The 22870-nt window shown below is 41.3% G+C and overlaps 1 protein-coding gene across 2 annotated transcripts; it reads right to left on the bottom strand.

Annotated features, from left to right (window-relative positions):
• Window positions 1-5388: 5388 nt before the first annotated feature.
• On the bottom strand, window positions 5389-20209 carry LOC115268024 (proclotting enzyme-like). Of its 2 annotated transcripts, XM_062856535.1 has the most exons (4): window positions 15561-20209; window positions 15263-15502; window positions 14168-14208; window positions 5389-9486 (listed from the first exon to the last, which is right to left on the bottom strand). In XM_062856535.1, the coding sequence occupies exons 1-4, from the start codon at window positions 15777-15779 to the stop codon at window positions 8331-8333; spliced, it is 1656 nt and encodes a 551-aa protein (XP_062712519.1). In that variant the 5' UTR covers window positions 15780-20209; the 3' UTR covers window positions 5389-8330. The 2 variants fall into 2 exon arrangements, with proteins under 2 accessions (XP_062712519.1, XP_029731777.2); XM_029875917.2 differs by having other exon boundaries at window positions 15263-20209.
• Between the last annotated feature and the right edge of the window lie 2661 nt (window positions 20210-22870).

Genomic DNA, 22870 nt, shown 5'->3' with positions numbered 1-22870 from the left:
GGCTTCCCGAGTTTGGGCAGTAGAACCAATCTTTGCCTTTTCCACCTCTCCGGAAATTCGCCTCTGTCTAGGCACATCTGCATAGCCATTCTGAACATGTCAGGCTTAGCCTCGGTGGCCGTCTTGATGGCTAATGTCGGGATACCGTCCGGACCCGGAGCCTTGTTCAACTTAAGCGACTTCGCTATTGCAATGAGTTCGTCGTTCGTCACCGGGGCTACCTCGCTATGGCCGGTTTGGCTATAGGGAACGGGGGCCCATGGTCTTGTATCGTGGCGCGGGAACAGCGTTTCCACGATCTTCTGCAGCATCTCTGGGGAGCGTTCTGGGGGTGCTGACGCGCCCTTCGTTTTGGCCAAGACTACTCTGTAGGCATCACCCCATGGGGTCGTGTTGGCTGCCTGGCAGAGATTTTCGAAGCACGCCCGCTTACGAGTCTTAACCTCTTTATTCAGTGCCAGTTTAGCCGCCCTGTAGGCCTCGCTTCGTTCAATTCTATCCTCATCGGTACGAGCCCTTTGCATCCTCCTTCTAGCTCTTAAACTGGATGCGCGGAGTTCTGCGATTTCTGGACACCACCAGTACACCGGTTGCGTCCATTTCTGGGTAGGGATCGCCTTGGCATAGCGGCGTCACATGCACGGCTTAGGGTTCCGACAAGATCATCGCTGGATAGATCGTCGGCGTTACTCTCCATAAACAATCGCTCCACAAATGCCGGCTTATCGAATCGCGAGGTCAGCCATCCCCGATGACGGTCGATGACCTTCGGCTGTGGCCGTCTTCCTCCGTGTTCCACTCTGTATCGAATCGCCAGATGGTCACTATGCGTGTATCCATCGTCGACCCTCCAGTCCGAGCTAGGGTTTAGACCCTGGCTCCAGAAGGTTACTTCAATGATGGACTCTGCACCATTCCTACTGTAGGTTTTTTTGTCGCCTACGTTCGCGACATCCACGTTTAGTCTAGCCATAGCTTCGAGTAAGGCCCAACCTCTCGCGTTAGTCAAGCGGCTACCCCACTCAATCGCCCAGGCGTTGAAGTCTCCACCGATGACCACGGGACTCAATCCCACCATTGCGCTTGTTAACGATTCCAGCATAGACGAGAACTGGTCTATCGTCCACCTGGGAGGGGCATAACAACTGCAGTAGTATACCCCGTTGATCTTCGCTATTGCGAAGCCCTCGTGCGACGTGGAAACTATTTCCTGGACCGGAAAACGATCGGTTGTACAGATCGCTGCTAGCTTGGCCTTATCCGCTACCCAGTTTCCGTTATCGGGAGGGATGCGGTATGGGTCCGATAGTAGTGCGATGTCTGTACTTGACTCCGAGACTGACTGCCATAGCAACTGTTGTGCGGCTTCACAGTGGTTCAGGTTTAGTTGTATAACCTGCATTATCGTTTGGAACTTCGACCTCCTCGCGTGCCTGGACATTTAGGCCCGCCCGTCGTGTGGCCCTTGTTTGCCGTGCAAATCAGGCATGTTGGTGCAGAGTTGCACTCCCTGGCGATATGGCCTTCTACTTTACACTTCCTGCAGAGCTTACTCCGGTCTGGGCCTTTGCATGCCCACGACTTATGCCCTTGCTCAAAGCACTTGAAGCACGCCACTGGCGGCTCGTATATGCTGAGCGGGCACACTGACCAAGCTACCTTGATCTTCCCGACTGAAATCGCCTTATTCGCATCCCCTACGGGGAGTTTGAACGCGGCAATCTGCGGTGCCAGCCGGACCCTTACGCAGGCGGATCGATGCACTTGGTACATCTATCTCACACTGCTGTTTGAGTGCGGCTGCGAGCTCCTCTGCGTCGGTAATCTCGTCCAGGTTTTTACACTGGAGAGTTGCCTCCGCCGTTAGGGCTCTTACCTGCACCTTTTCGCCAAGTACCTCTTGCACTAGTGCTTTGTAGGAAGTACCTTTATTGGCTGCTTCCTTCTTCAGCACTAGCATCATCTCTCCCGTCCTGGTGCGCCGGATGCTTTTTACATCCGCGCCCAACGGTGAGAGCCGATTCTCGCCTCGCATGGCCTTCAGCACCTTGGCGTATGTGTCTGCCTCGGTTTTGAAGACCAGCGCGTCACTTCTCGCTCGTTTGCGGGCTGGTTTCGTAGTTCTCACTTTCTTCTTTTTTCCTACCGTAATCCAAGGGTTCTTCTTCCCTTGGTCCGGTTGGCCTCCGTTCTTCCTCTTGTTGGCTTGCTCTTGCTGGGGCTTGGTTTCCCTGCCCTTTGCGCGCTTCGCAATCGGCTTAGCAGCCTGGTTACCTACGCTAGTCTTCACCTTCTCTTTCTGCGGCTTTGCACCCGACTCTGCCGGACGCTTCTTGGGCCGCGTCTCCTCAGCAGGCTCAGCAAGGAGGAAGTTGTCCGTTTGGGTGGACCGCTCTTCCCTGCTCGCAACAGCAGCACTTCGCTCTTCCACCAGGAGGTCGTACTCCTTCTTGGCCAGAGCCAGTGATTTGCGGAGCTTCAGCAGGCCCTGTTTCAGGTCCTTGCTGATGGTCGTCCGCCCGCTCGTGTAGCCGATCAGCTCATCCAGCTGTTCGGCAACTACCAACATCTTTGGTAGCCCGCTCCTGTTGCGGTTCAGCGCCCGCGTGAGGTCCGCACCGGTCATCTGTGCTTCCTCCGTCGACGCTGTACCGCTTCGTGCACCTCTTGCTCACTTGAACTTCCTGCCGCTGGTTCGCTGGTGGGTGCACCAGCCCCTCGGAGTGGCGATCTAGCCAAGCCTCCACGCGCGAACCACGTTGTTACAGTTGTTGAATTTCGAAGTCATGCCTGTTGGGCCCCCCTTAGAGCCGCTATCCCTCACTGTAAATGAAGTAGTCGCCAAGGATTCTGGTGGTTATCTATGCAAGCAGGGAGGCCACCCGAGGGTTGGCCCAGGCTCATATGGGGACTGAGCTCAGAGCCGGATCAGCGCTAATCAGGAGTGTTCATCTGAACCTACTTCTGGGTGGAATAGTTGTCTAAGTTGGGCACAGATCAGGAACGTACACAGCAAATAATTTTGTAATATCCAGGCGCGTAATTTCTGGTGATGTATCCATTTTCGAACGTAATCTCACTGAGTTACATCGTTTTCTAACATTTATCACACTTACCATGTACACTAGGCCGTCCCTTATTTTGCAAAATTTAGAAATGTTATAAGTTCGTTAGTGGAAAATGATCGTTTTAGCTAAAAAATGATCGTGTCAAAATTTGAAGTCCGTATCTCAAGACTAAGTGGTCCCTCAAGGGGCCTAAAGTTGTCAAAAATTGTATGGGACCAAAAAAACATGAAATTTTTATCGACAAAAAAATACGCTATTCTACTAAAACCGGTGATTTTAGGACCCTAAAGGGCTAAAAATGTGCTTAGATTTGCGATATCTCTACTCGTTTCTGAGTTATTGAACAAAATAGGGTAAGTTTCCTTCGGAATCTAAAAAAATGGTCAAAAATGCTGATTTTTCAGTTGTTTTTTTGTCAATATCTTGGAAACGAGTAGAGATATCGCAAATCTAAGCACATTTTTGGCCCTTTAGGGTCCTAAAATCACCGGTTTTAGTGGAATAGCGTATTTGTTTTGTCGCAAAAAATTTCATGTTTTTTTGGTCCCATACATTTTTTGACAACTTTAGGCCCCTTGAGGGACCACTTAGCCTTGAGATACGGACTTCAAATTTTGACCCGATCATTTTTTAGCTAAAACGATCATTTTCCACTAACGAACTTATAACATTTCTAAATTTTGAAAAATAAGGGACGGCCTAATGTACACCCTGGCTGACACCGGAAAGTGTCAACAAACCCGTTTCAGCAGACACCTAGAAGCAGTATCATATTTAACATCTACTTTCTAACTCGGTGAAACAGCCGAGAGGTAAGGGATATGCCTCACAATCAACGGATCTGTGTACGAATCCATGCCAATATTTTACTTATATATGATTCATCTAAAGATCCGGTTCTAGCGATTGCTAGACCCACTCTCAAGCTGCGGCGGCTAATTTGTTGCATGAAAATGATGTAATTGTTTACATCACTTTTACGACGCGACTGATGTGCAGCCAAAATGATGTGATATCACAAGAATTTTTTTTGCTGTGTACTTTAAGGCCATGCCACGGTTTTATGGGGCGGAAGACAGCGTCGACATTAGCCTATCCGCCGTTTCAAATCAGTGTCACCTGACCCTACTAAGAGGATAGAATGCCGTCGCCATCAGCTCACTTGTGCATAGTTACCTTAGCGTGTACCATCTCTTTCACCAATTACTAAGCATGACCAGTATACCATAATCAGGAACTTACTGGCATCGTTCCTGATGTTCCCGAGGCACTTCTAACTGGGCTGTGACACTTTGGAAGCGGTGCCATATCGCTTGAACAGAGTTGCTTCCGGATGTGTGAAATTTCTGAAGAGGACCAGCAGAGCCCACTGCTGGTCCCCCGCCACGCCTAGGCTTACTCCGCTCGAGCAGTTCGTATGTGCCGGTGCTCGGTCACCTCCCGGTGCCAAAGGTGGTAAGTCCACACTGATGTGTGGATATGGTTCGCTTAGGAAAGAATCCTAGGCTCCCACCTACAAGAAAGCACACGTGGGTTTTACGAAGTGACAGATGTTTTTGAATGTATTTGTGATGAACGGTTAGAGTGGCTCAGTGAAATGAGTGTGCTCGCTGTCAACCCCCATATAGTGGAATTAAACACTTTTTGATATTGGTGACGTTGTTATGATTAGTAACTGTCGCTCTTATTTCAGAAGCCAGAGGCAGACAATCCCCATATTCTGATTTTTCTTAAGAGACATAATAAATATTCTTATGCATTCTTATGGTTTTGAGTAGCTTTCCCGCTTTTTATGCAGGGCATGCATAAAAAGAGGTTTTGGTGTACAAGACGTACAGATCTTCTGAACAACTTCTCCGAAGACACTATGCTGAAATATTATGTGACTCTCAAAATATTAGCTTCAAAGAAACTGTCATATAAATAGGACGCTGGGTGGATACGGATTAAATGCTTCTGTATATGTTTTGTTCAATTTATTTATTTCATCAAACATTGTAGACTACACAATTTATGTATATATTTTTAGATATTCATCTTTAAATAATATTTTATTTAGGTACATTAGTTATAATACATTTCGGCACCAACATTTCAAAAGGGCGTAACTGCATTTTGAAACAAACCACTCTTTCACATCTGTGGGACATATTTTAAGTTTCCCACGAAATTCACAAACATTACTAGACAGAGAAATTGCTCTTCTTTCCTATACTGGTGGTGATTTGCATGGCGGCATTGAAATACGATCCACAGATGTGAAAGAGGGGTTTGTTTCAAAATGCAGTTACGCCCTTTTGAAATGTTGGTGCCGATTTAGGATCTTAGTAACGGTTATGATATTATTAAACCGATTATTTTGTCTTATTTGTCACATACATTTATTATTGAGCTCATTGGTCCATTTCATAGCATATGATGTTCGTATTATCATTTTTGTTTAAGCATCTATAAATGATAGCTATTTTTTTTTCAATTCAATGTTATGATCTTCGAATTATAGCTTGGAGCCCTGTGATATCCTAAATCTCGTACACTCAAACCTCCATTTAAGTAGAATTCATTTCAATAATAGTTATTTATGTAACGAGTTGCAAAAAGTTGATTTTTTCAGCACGAGTCGTACATTTATCCAACGAGGCTTGCCGAGTTGGATAAATATGAAGAGTGCTGAAAAAATCGAGTTTTGCAACGAGTTCCATACAAAATTTTATGCAATGATTTTTTCATTATACAACTCATTTGAGTTGCATAATGTTCATAATGCAACTCAAATGAGTTGCATAATGAACATTATGCAACTATTTTTCATTATGCAACTCATTTCAGTTGCATAATGAACCGGTACGGAAAAATAAGTCATTATGATACTGAAATAAGAAGTATAAAATAGAAATTATAATTCTGAATTGCATAAAGTATATTTAGGTACCTCCATTTATGTTATGTTACCTAAATGGAATCTGATTGTGTTCAGAGAGGTTGGAGTAGGCTCAGTGTACCAGTTATGGCTATACTACCTCAAATTCGCCATAGTCGATTTTTAACCTTTAATGATGCAAATTAACAAGAAAAAAATTGTGAACACCAGATCACGTTCACAAATGATGATTCCATTCATTCAAACTGCACAATTTGCTCCAATTACGATAGAAATAAATCATTTTCCTTATATTTTCGGCTTCCTTGCACCCTATTTCGCCATAGTGTACCAGTTATGGCTAATCCCATAAGGAATGCATGTAAATAATGCGAAGTGGAACCAAAATTAACAAATGTGCCCATAACTGGTACAGGGTTCCTATCATTGGCACACGCCGTGATAAATACTAAAAGTACTTTTGGACCCGTTACTATATTTTCCTGTAAAGTATGAAAACTAATCAATCATTTGACATATCGCAGACACGAATGCCACAACCAAACGTGGTAAAGTGTCTTTAATAAATAATAATAACAATAATAATAATTTGACACATCGATGACATTCGAAGGTCTTCTTCTTATTTTTGTAGAAATAGTTCTTCTAAGGTAGTGCGATAACTGGAGCAGGTACCCTACTAAATTTTTATTAGGGATTCGTTTGGTTTACGGAAAAAAAAGTAGCGTGTGGAGTTAAAGGGGAGTTTAGGGCGTGCTCAAAGAGGAGTGAGAACACGCTAAAACTGCTCAGCACTAAAATGTGTAAGACCTACTCATAAATGCATGATTTCCATATCACTCATAAAATGTGTGAGAGTTACACATTCACAAAATCTGCTCGTACACTATTCTAGATGCCGAATGTCTATATTTTTTGGTTCGCCACCATAAAAAAATAATTGCAACTTTAACGATTTTGTGGACGCAGGAGCAAATTTTGTGAATGTGTAACTCTTACAGATTTTATGAGTGGTATGGAAATTATGCATTTATGAGTAGGTCTTACACATTTTAGTGCTGAGCGGTTTTACTGTGTAGAAGTAGTTCGTCGTCTTTCTATCCCCGGGGGAATAAAACACAACGTGGGGTCTGATCAACCGCTGGACGAAACATGATCAAATAGCTGTAACTTTTCCGAAAGTTTATTTAAAAATCTAAAATTTTTACTGTAAGTTGTTAAACTAGTTGTCTATTAAGGTCCAATTTAGGGATAGATCGGGCTATTCTACATGAAATAAGAAAGGTTCTTGACAAAGTCATAATTATCCGATATCTCCAGATTCAATGAACTAAATGCAATGAAATTTTGAGCGTTCATGACTGATATGATTAGCTTTGAAAAACGTTTGACATAATCTGAAATTGTTAACACGGAAGAAAATTACAGCGTTTTGATTATTTTTCTGATATAACACCAAATTATCGAAAATTTCAACATCGCTTCAAAATTCGAAATGGCAATTATAGTTTATTTAAATTCCCTAAATTTTGAAGTCAATATATCAATATGAATATGTTTTGAAAGGACGTAGCAAAATAACCGGCAATAAATTGAAAAAGTAATGGGAAGCATATTAAAGTTGGACCAATTTACTTAAAAATTATAAAATAAATGAAACCGCTGTAACTTTCTTTCTTATCAATAATTCCAAGTTGAATATTTTTTTTTCCAAAACTCATTTTATGAGTCAAAAACGCTTAATATTTCATTGCAATCGGTTTATTGAATCAGGAGATATAAGCGTTCAAAGTTGGCTATCGGATAATTATGACTTTTTCTAGAATCCTTCTAACTTCATGCCAAATAGTCCCATCTTTCCCAAATTATGATAATTAATACAAAACTAGTTGATCAACTTACAGTAAAATTTTTAGATTTTTTATGCACTTTTCGAAAGTTACTGATATTTAACCATTTTTAGAAAAGTGAAAGTTTTCCCTGTCCCGATCATTTTGTCTATCCCCTGTATGTATGCAGAATTTAATAAATTGTAAAAGATGGTTTCGTATTGTCATACTCATATTTACCTGAGCAATATGCACCCGCGGATCAAAGCGAATTTTTTAGTTTAGTGTTCCCATTCAGGGATTAGTTTGCGCTGAATCCGCCAATATTTTATCAGAGACTTCTCCTTATTTAAACCATAGGCTGTTCTTACGAGTTACACCGATGTGGGGAACAGTGGCATGATCCCTTAAGTTAATCATTAATGTTTCGGCTAAACGGCATTCGGCCAAACGGCGTTCGACCAAATGACCCTTTCGGCAAAATGACGTTCGGCCAAACGGCATTCGGTCAAATCACCCGGAACCGATACACCTGCTAGGAAGAATCATTCACTACCACTTTAAAAATGCCTGAAAATCAACTGGCAGTCGTTTTGCCCAACCGTATGTATTACAGTTGAAAACAATTCTAGTTATGCCATTGCCTATTATGCCTATAATGATGACATACCTGTTAATAAGTAAACCAACACCAACAGAAGAAAGCTTTGGGAAAGTAGAAGAAAAAAAACGATCAACATCATCATCAAAACCAAAAATATTATCAAAATCATCATCATCATCGCTATCAACATTATCATCATTATCATTGGCATTAAAATCATCATCCTCATCATCATCATAATCATCTTCATCATAATCATTATCATCATCATCATCATCATCATCATCATCATCATCATCATCATCACCATCATCATCATCATCATCATCAATATGCTCTAATATCCAGTGCATAAACTTAGGAACATCCGTAAATATAGCATAATTGTCCGCATCACATTTCCCAGTTACTATATTCAGGATCGCTTTGGATACCACGCCTCGTAGATAAAAGCGATTCTTATGTATTATAGCCATTGCGCTACCGGAATCTCCTTTGCAAGCGACAGAGCCCGATCCATCAGCACAGAATATCCTGGCCCTATCGGGAATTTTATCATTCAAGTCAGCGTTGCACTGCTCTTTGCTGACAATGGAACTGGTATAGTGAAAGGGGATTTGCGTAGGACCATTTTCGGTGTGGCCCCAGCCTGACACTATACCATTGTTGTTTTCAATTTTACTAAGCTGGTGAAGACCTTGCCTTAAACAGATTGGTTTAATCAAATTCGTGAAACGGAGAGGCCTTTCCAATCGCAAGATAGCAATATCCGCATCTTGATCAACAAGGTGTTCACTATCACGCACGTAGTCTTCGTGGCATATGACCTTCTGAACATCTGCAAAAACGGCGCCATCTTCGGCCAATAAATCTGAGATATTGTGTTGTCCGGGAATGGCTAGGATATCATCTGGTGACACGAGTTTGACGCAGTGTGCCGCGGTTAAGATGTGTCGATCTGTAATGATTGTCCCAGCACAGAAATACTCTAGGTCTGATAGCCAATTGCGTTTGAATAGTGGTACAGCCCATGGAAATTGACCGACTCGCGAGGGATCGCCGTTAATGGTGAGGTCTGCTACTTGATTGTTGGTGCCACAATTGCTGCAATAGAGAAAAGGAAACATTGTTTATCGTTATGCTAAATAAGGGTGGGAGTATGAAGATGTTGTTGATAAGATTGAATTTTCATTATGCGATTTGCACAGTGTATTCTGTGTATCCTCGCCTTTGGCGTTCTCCAGTCGATACAGATCTAGCTTTTTTGCTGTTGTTCTTTGTTGTGCTGTGATTGTAAAGCTGGTTTGGGTATTGGCTACTGGTAGGATAGCTCCGATCAGCATAAGAGTGGACCTGGTGTGATGGTAAGAACACCAGTGGTGTCATCGTGGTAACCCCAAGTTACTCACTGAGTAACCAGCTCTTCAGTTAAAAAAAAATAGCACGCAGAAAAAAATGCGCTTCTATGAAAACCGTTTTATATATTTTTTGTGTATACCATATTATGCGTTTTGCGCCGTCATGAATGTGACAAAAATTACTTCAGAAAAAAACTAATTTGAGCGCAAATAGTTATACCTTAATGGTTTTCCTAATTATTTCCGCCCCAAAATCACCAAACTATTTTTGGTGTGCCCCCAGGAATATCAGAAAAGTTATCCTTTAATTCGCCCATGAATATACTTTTGTAATTTTTCCAAGTTTTTCATCCGCCCTGAAATCAACAAATATTTTTTTTTTGCACTCCGTGAATATCAGAAAAGTTATTTGGTAATTCGCTTAGTAATATACCTTTGCGAGTTTCTATTTTTTTTTTGCCCTCATCAGCAAGAATGGGGCTTTAATTCACCCATTAATAATTTTTCTAATTTTTCCCGCCCTGAAATCACCAAATAATCTTCTTTCTTGCGCCCCCATGAAAATCATAATAGTTATCTTGTAGTGTCGGGCCATAAATAGACCTTTGTGATTTTTCCAATTGTTTCTTTCGCCCTGAAATCATCAAATATTTTTATTACTTGCGCTCCCATGAATATCAGAATACCAGAAAACTTATCTTGCAATTCGCCCATTACATTTTTTACAATTTTGTAACTAATATACCCTTGTCTTGTAGAATATTAGAAAAAGTTATCTTAAAATTGTTCCAGGAACTTCTCTAAGTATTCCTCCAGGAATTCTTCAAGTTTTTCTTCCTCCAAGAATTTCTTAAGATTTTTTTGCAAGAAGTTCTCCATGAATTCCTTTTAGAACTACTTACGGAATTTCTCAAAAAAAATTTCCGGAAAACCTTCCAAAATTCCTTTAGAAATTCCTGCAATTTTTTTTAGAATTTTTCCAAGAATTTTTCCAAGCGTTCCGTCAAGAATTCCTCAAGAATTTTCTTCAAGATTACTAGAAGAATTTCTCCAATTATTTTCCAAAGAATTTCTACAGACATTTTTCCATAAATTCCTGCAGAAATTCGTCTAGAAATTATTATTATTATTAATATTTATTAAAGACACTTTACCACTTATGTGGCATTCGTGTCTGTCTAGAAATTGTTCTAGGAATTTCTCTAAGAATTCCTCCCGGAATTTTGCCAGATTTTTCTTCAGGAATTCCTCCACGAATTTCTCAGTGAATTGCTCAAGAAACACCTCCAAGAACTCCTCCAGGCGTTTTTGCAGAAATTCCTGTAAAAGTTTCTCCTAAAATTCCTTATGTTTTTTTAGAAGTTCCTCCAGGGATTTAGCAAGGATTCCTTCAGGAGTTAAAAGACGCGAACACGTTTAATGCCTCCAATGAGCTGTTTGCTCTTTGAAGGGAGCACGACACTAGACAACGAACTAGCATGCAACGCCCTTGAACACAGCCAAAAACTTTTCCTGACAGCTGCAGTACGAACCGAACCCACGCTCCTCAGCACGATGCGATTTTTTCAAGGATTCTTCAGGAATGTCTCCAGGGATATCTCCTGGAATTCCTTTTCCGAGAAGTTCTCCAAGCATTTCCTCGGGAATTCCTTCAGAAAATCTTTCAGAAATGCCTGCAGAAATTCCTCTAGAAATTTCCGGCAAGACTTCCTCCAAGTCCAGGGATTCCTCTCAAAATTTCTCTAGAAGTACATAAAAAAACTTCTCTTGGAATTTCTTCACGAATACCTTTAGAAATATCTCCATGAATATTAAAAAAAAAATCGAAAATTTCTTAAATTTTTTTTCAGAATTTGCTCCAGAAATGTCTTCAATAATTATTCAAGAAATTATTGGACAATTTTTTGGAATATACGCTGTGTTTTTTTTTTAATTCCACAGGAATTCTCGTAGAGAGTAATAGAAGCATTCATGGAAGAATTTCTGCAGGATTTCTTGGATGAGTTCTTGGAGAAATTGTGGAGTAATTCCTGGAGGATCTTTTAGATGTCTTGGAGAAATTCGTGGACAAAATCCTGGAGAAATTCTTGAAACAATTCTTCGAGAAATTCCTACACAAATCGGAGGAGAAATTCTTGGGGAAAGTTTTGGAAAAAATCCTCCAAAAATTACTCCTTAAGGAATACTTGCTAAAACTCCTGGAAATTGTTTGAATAAATTCCTGGAGAAATTCTTAGAGGAGCTCTTGGATGAGTTTCTGGAATATTTTTGCAGGGAATTCTGGATGAAATTGTTGAAGAAATTTCTAGAGACAATCATTGAAAAAAAAATCCAGGAGTAATCTTTAGAGAAATATTTAAGGAAGTCTTGAAGTAATCCCTGGAGGAATTGTTGGAGGAATTGTTGGAGGAATCTCAGGAACAATTTCTTATGGGACTACTGGAGGAGTTCCAGGAAGATTTTTTGGAGGAATAACTGAGTAATACGGAGGAATCCTTAGAGTAATCCCTGGAGTAATTTATGGTGAAATTTTTGCATGAATTATGTTGAAATTGCAGGACAAACTCATAAAGGTATTCCTGGAGAAAATTTTGCAAAAAAATCTGGAAGAATTTCTGAAGTAATTTTTGGAGTTCGAATTCTGGGGGAATCCCTGTAGGAATTTCGGGAGGATCATATGAGAGGTCCTTGTACGATTTCAGCAAAGAAACCTTGAAGAACATATGCGAGAAAAGCTAAAGGTTTTTCTACAATAAGTGCTGGAGGAATTCCTAAAATTAATTCCTGCATGCCTGGACAAATTATTTGAAGAACCCCTGGAGTAATTCCTGGTGTTAACCTAGAGGAATTAGAGAAGGAATACTTGAAGTATTCTTAGTGAGATTCCAAAGAAATCTCAGCAGAAATTTTGTAAAAGAAGTTCTAGAGAAGTTCCTGACGAAATTTCTGAAATGATTACTAAGAGAATTCCTATAAAAACCTTCGACGAATCCCTAGAGGAATCTCTGGAGGAATGCCTGGTGGAATTCCCCAAGGAATTCGTAGACTATTTCATGGAGGAATATCAGAGGAATTTGAAAGGCATTGTTATTGGTTTACATTTTTCACATTGTTATTCGTTAACAATGAGGACTGTTTTCGAATCTGAGATCGCCACTTTCTATTTTGAGAAGCGGAAAAATTATTTCACTATTTTTGGTAAACTATGAGTGCAATTTTCTCATCTAAAATTAACACTTTTTTGTGAGCGGGAAAATTGTCTTATTTGCTTTATTTTGGAAACCGTAAGACCGACACACTGAACGCTGAATTATTTATATGGGGGGCGTAGCATCATAGGGGGCGCAGCTATATTGAAAACTTGGGTAACCAGCTCTGATTTTACCATGACAGCACTGAAGAACACTTGACTATCACGCCGAGGACCCACTCCCGACAAACTCACAAAAGGTGGGTTCTTCCTTCGGAAGGGAAGTAAAACGTGGGTCCCGAGATAAACTAGCATATAGGGCTAAAAATCTGGTTAATACAGATAATAAAAAAAATCAGCATAAAAGAACACAACGATCAATGTTTCATTCTAATGCAAAATGGTGCAGCCCATGAGGTTTTAGTCAAAGAACCATACTTTCGCAGGAGAAATTTCTATTTAGGAAAACTTGTGAACTCGGTGTTTTCTGTTTTCAGCAAGAATGAAAATAACTCACGTGTCATGCCTCGAGCATGTGTGCTTGTCAACAACGCAATCGTTGCTATCATAATTGATGTTTCTGTTGGAAACCTCAACAAAAAAAACGTCTATTGTTCGGTTTATTTATCGCATGATGAACTATTCTCTACGGATGCTTTCAAACAAGTTATTGCATAGTTCACTTCAATAGGCCGTTCACTAACTGTTGGCAGTGATCCTAAGGCTCATCATATCATCTGGAGAAGCACAGACATAACGCTCATTGCTCTAGTAAAATCAGTCATTAATTGACCAATTGACAACTACGTTTCCGAATACTCGGTAAACACTTATTAAGTAAAACTGACTTTAGAAACTTGAATCTTCAGGACATGCTGTTGTTCTTGACCCGTTGTGGTGAAGGTCTATGGGCGCTCTTTAAGCCCATTGTAGTACGCTTATGCGTTTGTGCCCTCTTCTAGGCTGACGACCCTATTCTCTTACCTGTCCTTTTCCCCATCCCATCTTTCTTTTTCTTTCCCTTTCCCTCAAGTAGATGATAAATACGCTCGTATTCATGACGATGGAACAAATTTCCCAAATGTATCGAACCGTGCCTCTGGTGCCGACCCAATACCTGATTGTTTACATGTCTCAATATTTTACTATAATATAAAGTCCATAGCAATGAACTGGGAGGTTGACATCATTGAAAATCATTTTACCTGTTTACAGTATTTGTTTCTTCAATACTTACTCTGGAACTGCAACCGGTGGAAGAAGATGCGCCTTTGTGGCCTAAAAATAGTTATTCATGAGTAAAGCAACGATTTTATTAATAGAGAAGCACAGGATGTCAATTTAGAAATGCTACTTTAAATTCAAAACAAAGCCTAAGTTTACAAAACATCGTGTGTAACAAATGTTAACAACATTGGGAATTTCACATGAGCGGTAGGTACGGGTATGATTTATGAAAAAGTGTACTGAATTTTTACTTTTCTGAAATGCTCATGTAATGTTTTTATCCAAGGTTGCGACCATTCATTTGCAAAGATTTACATTCATTTGCTATTATCTCTGTTCAGAAGCATGCTATCGAAAAACAATGTATGGATGAATTTAACCTTGTAGTTTTATCTGAAAGTTTGCCGAATAACATAGGGGTCGCACACGCATAAGAAAGTCGTGAGCGAGCTGTGAAGGCAACTCTCCACGCTGTGAATGTAAATTTCATTCACGCTGTGGAAAGTTGCCATCACAGCTCGCTCACGACTTTCGAATGCGTGTGCGACCCCTATGTTATTCGGCAAACTTTCAGATAAAACTACAAGGTTAAATTCATCCATACATTGTTTTTCGATAGCATGCTTCTGAACAGAGATAATAGCAAATGAATGTAAATCTTTGCAAATGAATGGTCGCAACCTTGTTTTTATCTAATTCACGTCTAACTAAGCACCGACCAATAATGATCGAGTTTATTCTTGCACCTCGCCTAATGTCTCATGGTCAATTTGATATCAATTAATATTTCATTAATTAGCTAAAAAAACTAAAAAAAATATTGTGAAATAAATAATTATAATTTCATTAAAAGAATGAGATGGAGCAAAGGTGAGTTGATATGACGGGAATTAGCGCATGGGACGAAGTAAATTTTCACCCTATTACCATAAAAACAGTGAACTTCAACATATTACTTTTGTGTTCATGTATTACGTTACTTACGGTGTTTTGTAAAGTTAGTAATAGTTACTCTGTACTCCAACATTTTTAAAGGAAATAATATATTAAATGTTATAAAAGCATTTCAAAATAAATATCCCATGCTTCACCCTGCAAAACATACTTCATGTCCCGTACTATATGACTTTGGACGAATAAAAGCATGAGCCATCGTTGCAGTTGCTGCTGAATTTTGTGCAGCAGGCCCGGAACATATTTGTTTCCCGTTTAGGTTTATCGATACCAGCCTAGGAAGAGGGTGTCTCACTGGGGATTTTATCCAATATGTTGCAGTTCCATGGTTGACGATGTCACTGTACGTAGCGTCGAGTGATTTGTACAGATGGAGGTAAAATTTTTGTTCCTGAAAAGGGCATAGCTAAGTCATTTCAGTCTAGTCAATTAAACTGCACTCTACTTACTTTCATCAACCAAGCTCTTATTGAGATCTGTACCTTGAGACGAACATCTTTATCTGGCTTTAAACCAGTTAGCTGTACAAAACCAACAGTCTTCTTTTCATCAGGATGAACTCGGTATGAGAACAGGTCACTGCATGGTGACACCGGGACACTAATAGATTGGCTTAATTGATACCACATTAATGAAAGTAAAAAATACACTAACACTTTGGTTGCCATTTTTATTTGAACTATATCATTGATGTTTTTCTTGAACAAATGTGATAAAAACTAACATTCAAAGTTGGGAACAGAAAATGCTTTCTCGATGGCGGTCAAAAATTTACTAATCTGCAATATCGGTATTCAAGATTCCCAACCGGTATTCCTAGTGGAAATCCCAAACGTATACGCTAGTGATTATGGATTACACTAGGCAACAAAATACAACCGGATTATTTGGACATCGACCCAGATCCAGAATCAATAGTCTTGAATCCAAAAATGGGTCAATTGGTGAACATTTAGAGGTGTATCAAATAGATTTTTTGGTGTTTTGAGCATTTTTGCAAAAACATAATAGGATTTACAGAAAACTTTTGTTAAAGATACTGGAAATGCGGTAATGTTCAGTTAGAACAGTGCTTTACAACTATTGTACTTATTATTACCACCTAAACACATTTTTTTTGTTTTTTTTTTTATTATTTTTAAATGAGCAATATAAAACAATTTTGATATGACGTAACGTTACAATGCTCAATACAGGCATTCAGTTGATCATTTGCAAATTGTGGACGTGTGTTGCTATTGAAGATACTTATATTAGAATTTAGCAGGACAGTGTATGAGAAGATCCAAAATCAGGTTTTTTTTTATTGGACTCACCGTCCTTGAAAGAAACAAAAATTAAATACCGCATCGTCTTTGGAGCACGGCCAGCGGCGCGGAGGCGTGTCTTATAACATATTTCTTGCATCGTCTCAATGTTTCCGTGGAATCGGCTCAAGCCATCGTTGTCGTTTCTCGGCGGCGTTGTCACTCAGTTCTATTTTGATTTCTGCTCTATGTATTTTCTATGTAACTTTTGTTCCTGTGTGAAACGGGCCTTCGGCATTGTATCTCCGGTGTTGGAAAAATAGCGCAGCATAATCTGTCGCATTCCCGCGAGTACCTTATAATACACATCCTTTAGTAATTACGCACGTGTGCTAGCTTTGCTACTATGTGAGGTCAATGACATCATAGACTTATCATCGCTTATCAAATATGGATATGTCACCGGTATAAGCGTGGGTCTTTGCGGGATCGTTTTCTCAGCTCAAAGTTTTCTGGTTCCATTTAGAGTTTTGAACGGGTGTACAAAATTTGAGTTGGAGAATTTACATGGGAAAACACACTTTTTTTTGCATTTAAGGCGAAACTGGAAGCATTTCCTCACTTTTTGGTTTTTGATTTTTTATTAAATAACGAAGCAATATTTTCAAAATCGGTGTTCGTGCACATGTAGAGTATGGATCAAGGTATCTTCTGAATTTTTTTTGTAGTGGAAAATATTCTATATCCAGAGGCCAATCTCCGCAGTTCTGGGTTTTACCAGTGCAAGCAACAGAAACGTAAACGTAAAGTTGTTTGTGTGAATATTGCGTATTCCAGTGTGTAGTGTAGGGGCACAAAGCCCAAAATGACAAGATGGGGTAAAATGGCCTAACTCAAAAAATCATTCCTGAATGGGACATGATCATTACTATAGGCGAATGGTGTCAAGTTATGTTTGCAATCTTTTGATTTCCCTATGAAAATTTACAACTTCCGGTTTTTCGTGCTTGCAATTAAGGTTTTCTGGTGATTTAATTACCAGCCAAGTGTTTCCAACGAGATTGAGGCACACATGGAGGCGCATGGTTGTTAATATCTACGCTATCCATATAAGGGGTCATTCAAATATTATGATCATCGTTTTGCGGGGAGGGAGGTAACACTGCATTTATTGAGTATACGAAAAAAGCGGGGCAGAGGGGGGAAAAGGAGTCGGAAATGCCCGAAAACAGATGGACGTAATTTTTGAATGTTTTCATGAAGTAGCATCTTACCCCATGGCAGATGGTCTTTTTGCACCACTTCCGTTTTACGAATCAGTTTTTAAAATCGCTAAAAATCGATGAAAACGCAAGAGTTTGATGAATAGTTTTGCTGAAGTATTGCACTGTTCACACCAAATCGAACTGCACAGTATGAAAGTGTGACGGTTGAGAAGTGTGACGATAAGTGCAACCGGCCTATCTGACAGCATTCTAACGTCGAGAAATGTCACAGATTAGCACGTGGTGTGTGATTCGCCTGATTCTTTCTCGATTTTGTTTTGATTCTAATACATCTGACAACTCTCCGACACGACTTTCTCTCTTTGTTACTCACCAAAGTCGTTACCGGGTTATCAGAGGAAAAAGTTTGTGAAATGTGGAGTTTATGAAATTAATGTCGGCAACCGTCCCCGAGCACAAAAATAGTGTGATAGGCGAATTGCATCAAAAATCCATCTTTGAAAGCAACCAGCAATATCGAGCAAATATTGTCTAGTTGCTGTTACCACTTTGAAAGCCTAACAAATGAGGCTAATTATCATTGAAAACGATGAAAGTTTGAAAAATGGCATTTTACCCCACTTGACCCTATGTTTGACAATGAGCATCTCTCAATGTGTGAAGAGCCTCATCCCTCAATATTTATGTCAACAGACAATTGATACCGCACGCACATTAGCCTCTGCATGCTGTGAGATTTTGACTTTTACTGTGAGCACTGTGTTCAAAATATCTGTCAGAGTGAGCAGGACAGCACCAAAACAGAGCTCGCAGTAAAAGTCAAAGAACAAAAGAATTTTGCCAGCATACACAGGCTAATTGCCCACCCGGGGTACACTGAGGCAAAAACACTTAGGATTTCCATAAGTTGTAATTTATGAATGGATGATTTTTCTGTTTCATTACTCGCTTATTTATTTTATAGCTGTTGTGCTTGCGTTTCATACCTACAACTTATGATTGTCATAAGTGGCATGGTTGTGAAAAAATCATTATTGAAAACTATGAAAATCGTTACAGTAAAGGTATGGATTCCAATTAGCTGCTGCTTGGATAAACACACATAAGCGGCCGTTCATAAACCACGTAGACTTTTTGGGGGGTTGGGGGAGAGGTCCGGCCAAAGTCTACGCTCCATACAAATTTTAAAATTTTTGTATGGACAAAAGTCTACGAGGGGGAGGGGGGTCTGAGATGGCCAAATTTTGGTCTACGTGGTTTATGAACAGCCCACCAAAGATCTGTTTTCGGAACTGAAGGACATAAAAAGTCAAATTGCCTTCATTTCCTAATCTCAAGAATTCTCCGCCCAAATCAACAACAAATCTGGGACAGCGTAAGCAACAAGACCGATCGTTCTTAATCGTTCTTAACGATTGAATAAAAATGATAAGAAGCAAATTTGACGGTCATTTTTTTGCCAGAGAATGCTAGCTCCTTATGCAAACCTAAATGAAAGAACCGTCAAATGCGCTCCTTTATCCTTTTATTTTGAAATATCGATTAAGAAATATCGATCATTTTACTGGGTAATTCCGAATTTCATGCCATGATTTAGAATAGAATTAATTCATCCATAATCAATAAAATTGTAATACGAATATTATTTTACTTGCGCCATGAAATTCATAATTAACAATATGGATTTCCATAAGTATTAGTATTATGCCTCTCAAGAAAAATCTGAATATGGCGATTACCTGCCTCTCGCTTCCGATATAAGCGCGACAGTTACTAATCGTAAAAGCGTCATCAGATTCTAAAAGTATTTTATTCCATTGTATGGGGTTTGACAGCAAGCACACTCATTTTACTGAGCCACTCTTGTCGTTCATCACAAATACATCCGAAAACATCTGTCACTTCGCGAAACCCACGTGCTTTTGTTTTGGGCGGGAACATGTTTCTTTTGTTTTGCCTTGCGACTGTCACTGCGGCTGTGGGCCTCGCGGGCGTACGACCGCCGCAGGACTCTAATAAAAGATAAGTGCGACGATAATTGAATTCAATTCAAACACACGATAATCATAGCTTTTATTCGATGATATTCATAGGCGAAGACTCGTGATTTTGTTAAGGAACTGAATATTGATTTTTTCTCTCTTAATCATAAGTGAAATTTATGGCTTTCAACAATGATCGTGGTGTCGCCAAATCATAAGGGGTTCTTACGTTCTTCCTAAGTTTTTTTGTCTTAATGTATTCTTTATTACACCAACAAAGCCACACAGTAAATAATTTCGTCATATCCAGGCGCGTAATTTTTGGCAATGTATCCATTTTTGAACGTAATTTCACTCGGTAACATCGTTTTCCAACTCACCATGTACACCCTGGTTGGCACCAGAAAGTGTTAACAAACCCATTCCAGCAGTTACCTAGAAGCAGTATCACATTTATCATCCACCATATAACTCGATGAAATAGCCGAGAAGTAAAAGATATGATTTACAAAAGTGATGTACAAATAACATCCTTTCTTACTTACCTTACCGATCAGGCTAAGGCCGGGGTGGCCTCTGCTGTACATAGTAGCCGTCTCCATTCCACTCGGTCCATGGCTGTTTGTCTTTAGTTCCGCACTCTGCGTAGGGTCAACAGATCGTACTCCACTTGTTCGACCCACCTAGCTCGCTCTCTGCGCAGCACGTCTTCTTGTACCGGTCGGATGACTCTCGAGAACCATTTTAGTCGGGTTGCTATCCGACATCCTGATGACGTGACCCGCCCACCGTAGCCTCCCGATTTTCACGGTATGAACGATGGTTGGTTCTCTCAGCAGCTGATGCAGCTCGTGGTTCATTCGCCTTCTGCAAGTCCCGTCTTCCATCTGCACTCCGCCGTAGATGGTACGCAACACCTTCCGTTCGAAAACTCCAAGGGCGCGTTGGTCCTCTGCACGTAGGGTCCATGTTTCGTGCCCATAGAAGACGACCGGTCTAATCAGCGTTTTGTAGATGGTTAACTTCGTGTTACGGCGAACTTTATTCGATCGTAGAGTTCTGCGGAGTTCAAAGTAAGCACGATTTCCTGCCACAATGCGCCTCTGAATTTCTCTGCTGGTGTCGTTGTCGGCGGTCACCAGTGAGCCCAAGTACACGAATTCTTCAACCGCCTCGATTTCATCACCGTCGATATGAATTCGGGGTGGCGGGCGCGGTGATTCCTCCCTGGAGCCCTTTGCCATCATGTACTTTGTCTTCGACACATTAATGACTAATCCGATTCGCCTGGTTTCACTCTTTAGTCGGATGTACGTTTCCGCTACCGTCTCAAATTTACGTGTAATAATATCAATATCATCGGCGAAACCAAGCAGCTGAACGGACTTCGTGAAAATCGTCCCACTCGTGTTTATCCCCGCTCTTCTTATTACACCCTCCAAAGCAATGTTGAACAGCAAGCACGAAAGACCATCACCTTGCCGTAACCCTCTGCGAGATTCGAAGGGACTCGAGAGTGTCCCTGATACTCGAACTACGCACATCACTCGATCCATCGTCGCCTTGATCAACCGTATCAGTTTATCCGGGAATCCGTACTCGTGCATAATCTGCCATAGCTGTTCTCGATCGATTGTATCATACGCCGATTTGAAATCGATGAACAAGTGATGTGTGGGCACGTTGTATTCGCGGCATTTTTGCAACACCTGGCGGATGGCGAACATCTGGTCCGTTGTAGCGCGTTCACCCATAAATCCAGCCTGATATTGCCCCACGAACTCTCTTGCAATCGGTGATAGACGGCGGCATAAAATTTGAGAGAGTATCTTGTAGGCAGCGCTCAGTAGTGTGATCGCGCGGTAGTTCCCGCAATCCAACTTGTCGCCCTTTTTGTAGATGGGACACACGATACCTTCCATCCATTCCTCCGGTAATACTTCCTCCTCCCAAATCTTGGTAATGACCCAGTGTAGTGCTCTCACCAGTGCTTCTCCACCGTATTTTAGAAGCTCGCTTGGTAGTTGATCTGCTCCAGCGGCTTTGTTGTTTTTCAACCGGCCAACCTCCTCCTCAATCTCTTGGAGGTCAGGGGCCGGAAGTCTTTCGTCCTGTGCACATACTCCTAGATCTGTTACCACGCCACCTTCGGTACTTGCAACGTCGCCATTGAGGTGCTCATCGTAATGCTGCCGCCACCTCTCGACAACCTCACGCTCGCTCGTGAGAATATTCCCGTGATTATCTTGGCACATGTCGGCTTGTGGCACAAAGCCTCTGCGCGAGCGGTTCAGCTTCTCATAGAACTTTCGTGTGTCCTTAGCGCGGTACAGCTATTCCATCGCTTCGCGATCTCGTTCTTCCTGCTGGCGCTTCTTCATCCGGAAGACTGAGTTCTGCCTGTTCCGCGCCTGTTTGTAACGTGCCTCATTCGCTCTCGTACGGTGTTGCAGCATTCTCGCCCATGCTGCATTCTTCTCGTTTTTCAACTGTTCACATTCGCCGTCGTACCAGTCGTTTCTGTGATTCGGAGTCGCGAAGCCTAGTGCTGTAGCCGAGGTACTACCTATGGCGGATCGGATGTCCCTCCAGCCATCTTCAAGTGTAGCTGCGCCAAGCTGCTCTTCCGTTGGTAGGGCCACTGCTAACTGCTGCGCGTAGTCTTGAGCCACTTCTACGTTACGAAGTTGCTCGATGTTGAGCCGCGGCGTTCGACTTCGACGCGTGGTGATAACTGTCGAAAGTTTTGAGCGCATGCATACAGCGACTAAGTAGTGATCCGAATCTATATTCGCACTGCGGTATGTGCGGACGTTGGTTATATCTGAGAAGAATTTACCGTCGATTAGAACGTGGTCGATTTGGTTTTCTGTTTGATGGTCGGGTGATCTCCAGGTGGCTTTGTGGATATCTTTGCGGGGGAAGAAGGTGCTTCGGACTACCATACCACGGGAGGCTGCAAAGTTTACGCATCGCTGGCCGTTATCATTCGATACGGCGTGCAGGCTGTTTCGCCCGATTACCGGTCTGTACATTTCCTCCCTTCCTACCTGCGCGTTCATGTCGCCGACAACGATTTTCACGTCACGCGGCGAGCAACCATCGTATGTTTGCTCTAACTGCGCGTAAAACGCTTCTTTCTCGTCATCGGGTCTCCCTTCGTGTGGGCAGTGGACGTTGATGATGCTGTAGTTGAAGAAACGGCCCTTAACTCTCAACATGCACATCCTTGCGTTGATCGGCTGCCGCCCGACCACACGTTGTCGCATCTTGCCCAACACTATAAATCCTGTTCCCACTTCAT

Source organism: Aedes albopictus, chromosome 3, assembly GCF_035046485.1.
Source record: "Aedes albopictus strain Foshan chromosome 3, AalbF5, whole genome shotgun sequence".
Lineage (NCBI taxonomy): Eukaryota > Metazoa > Arthropoda > Insecta > Diptera > Culicidae > Aedes > Aedes albopictus.
This window is presented reverse-complemented; position numbering and strand designations above follow the sequence as displayed.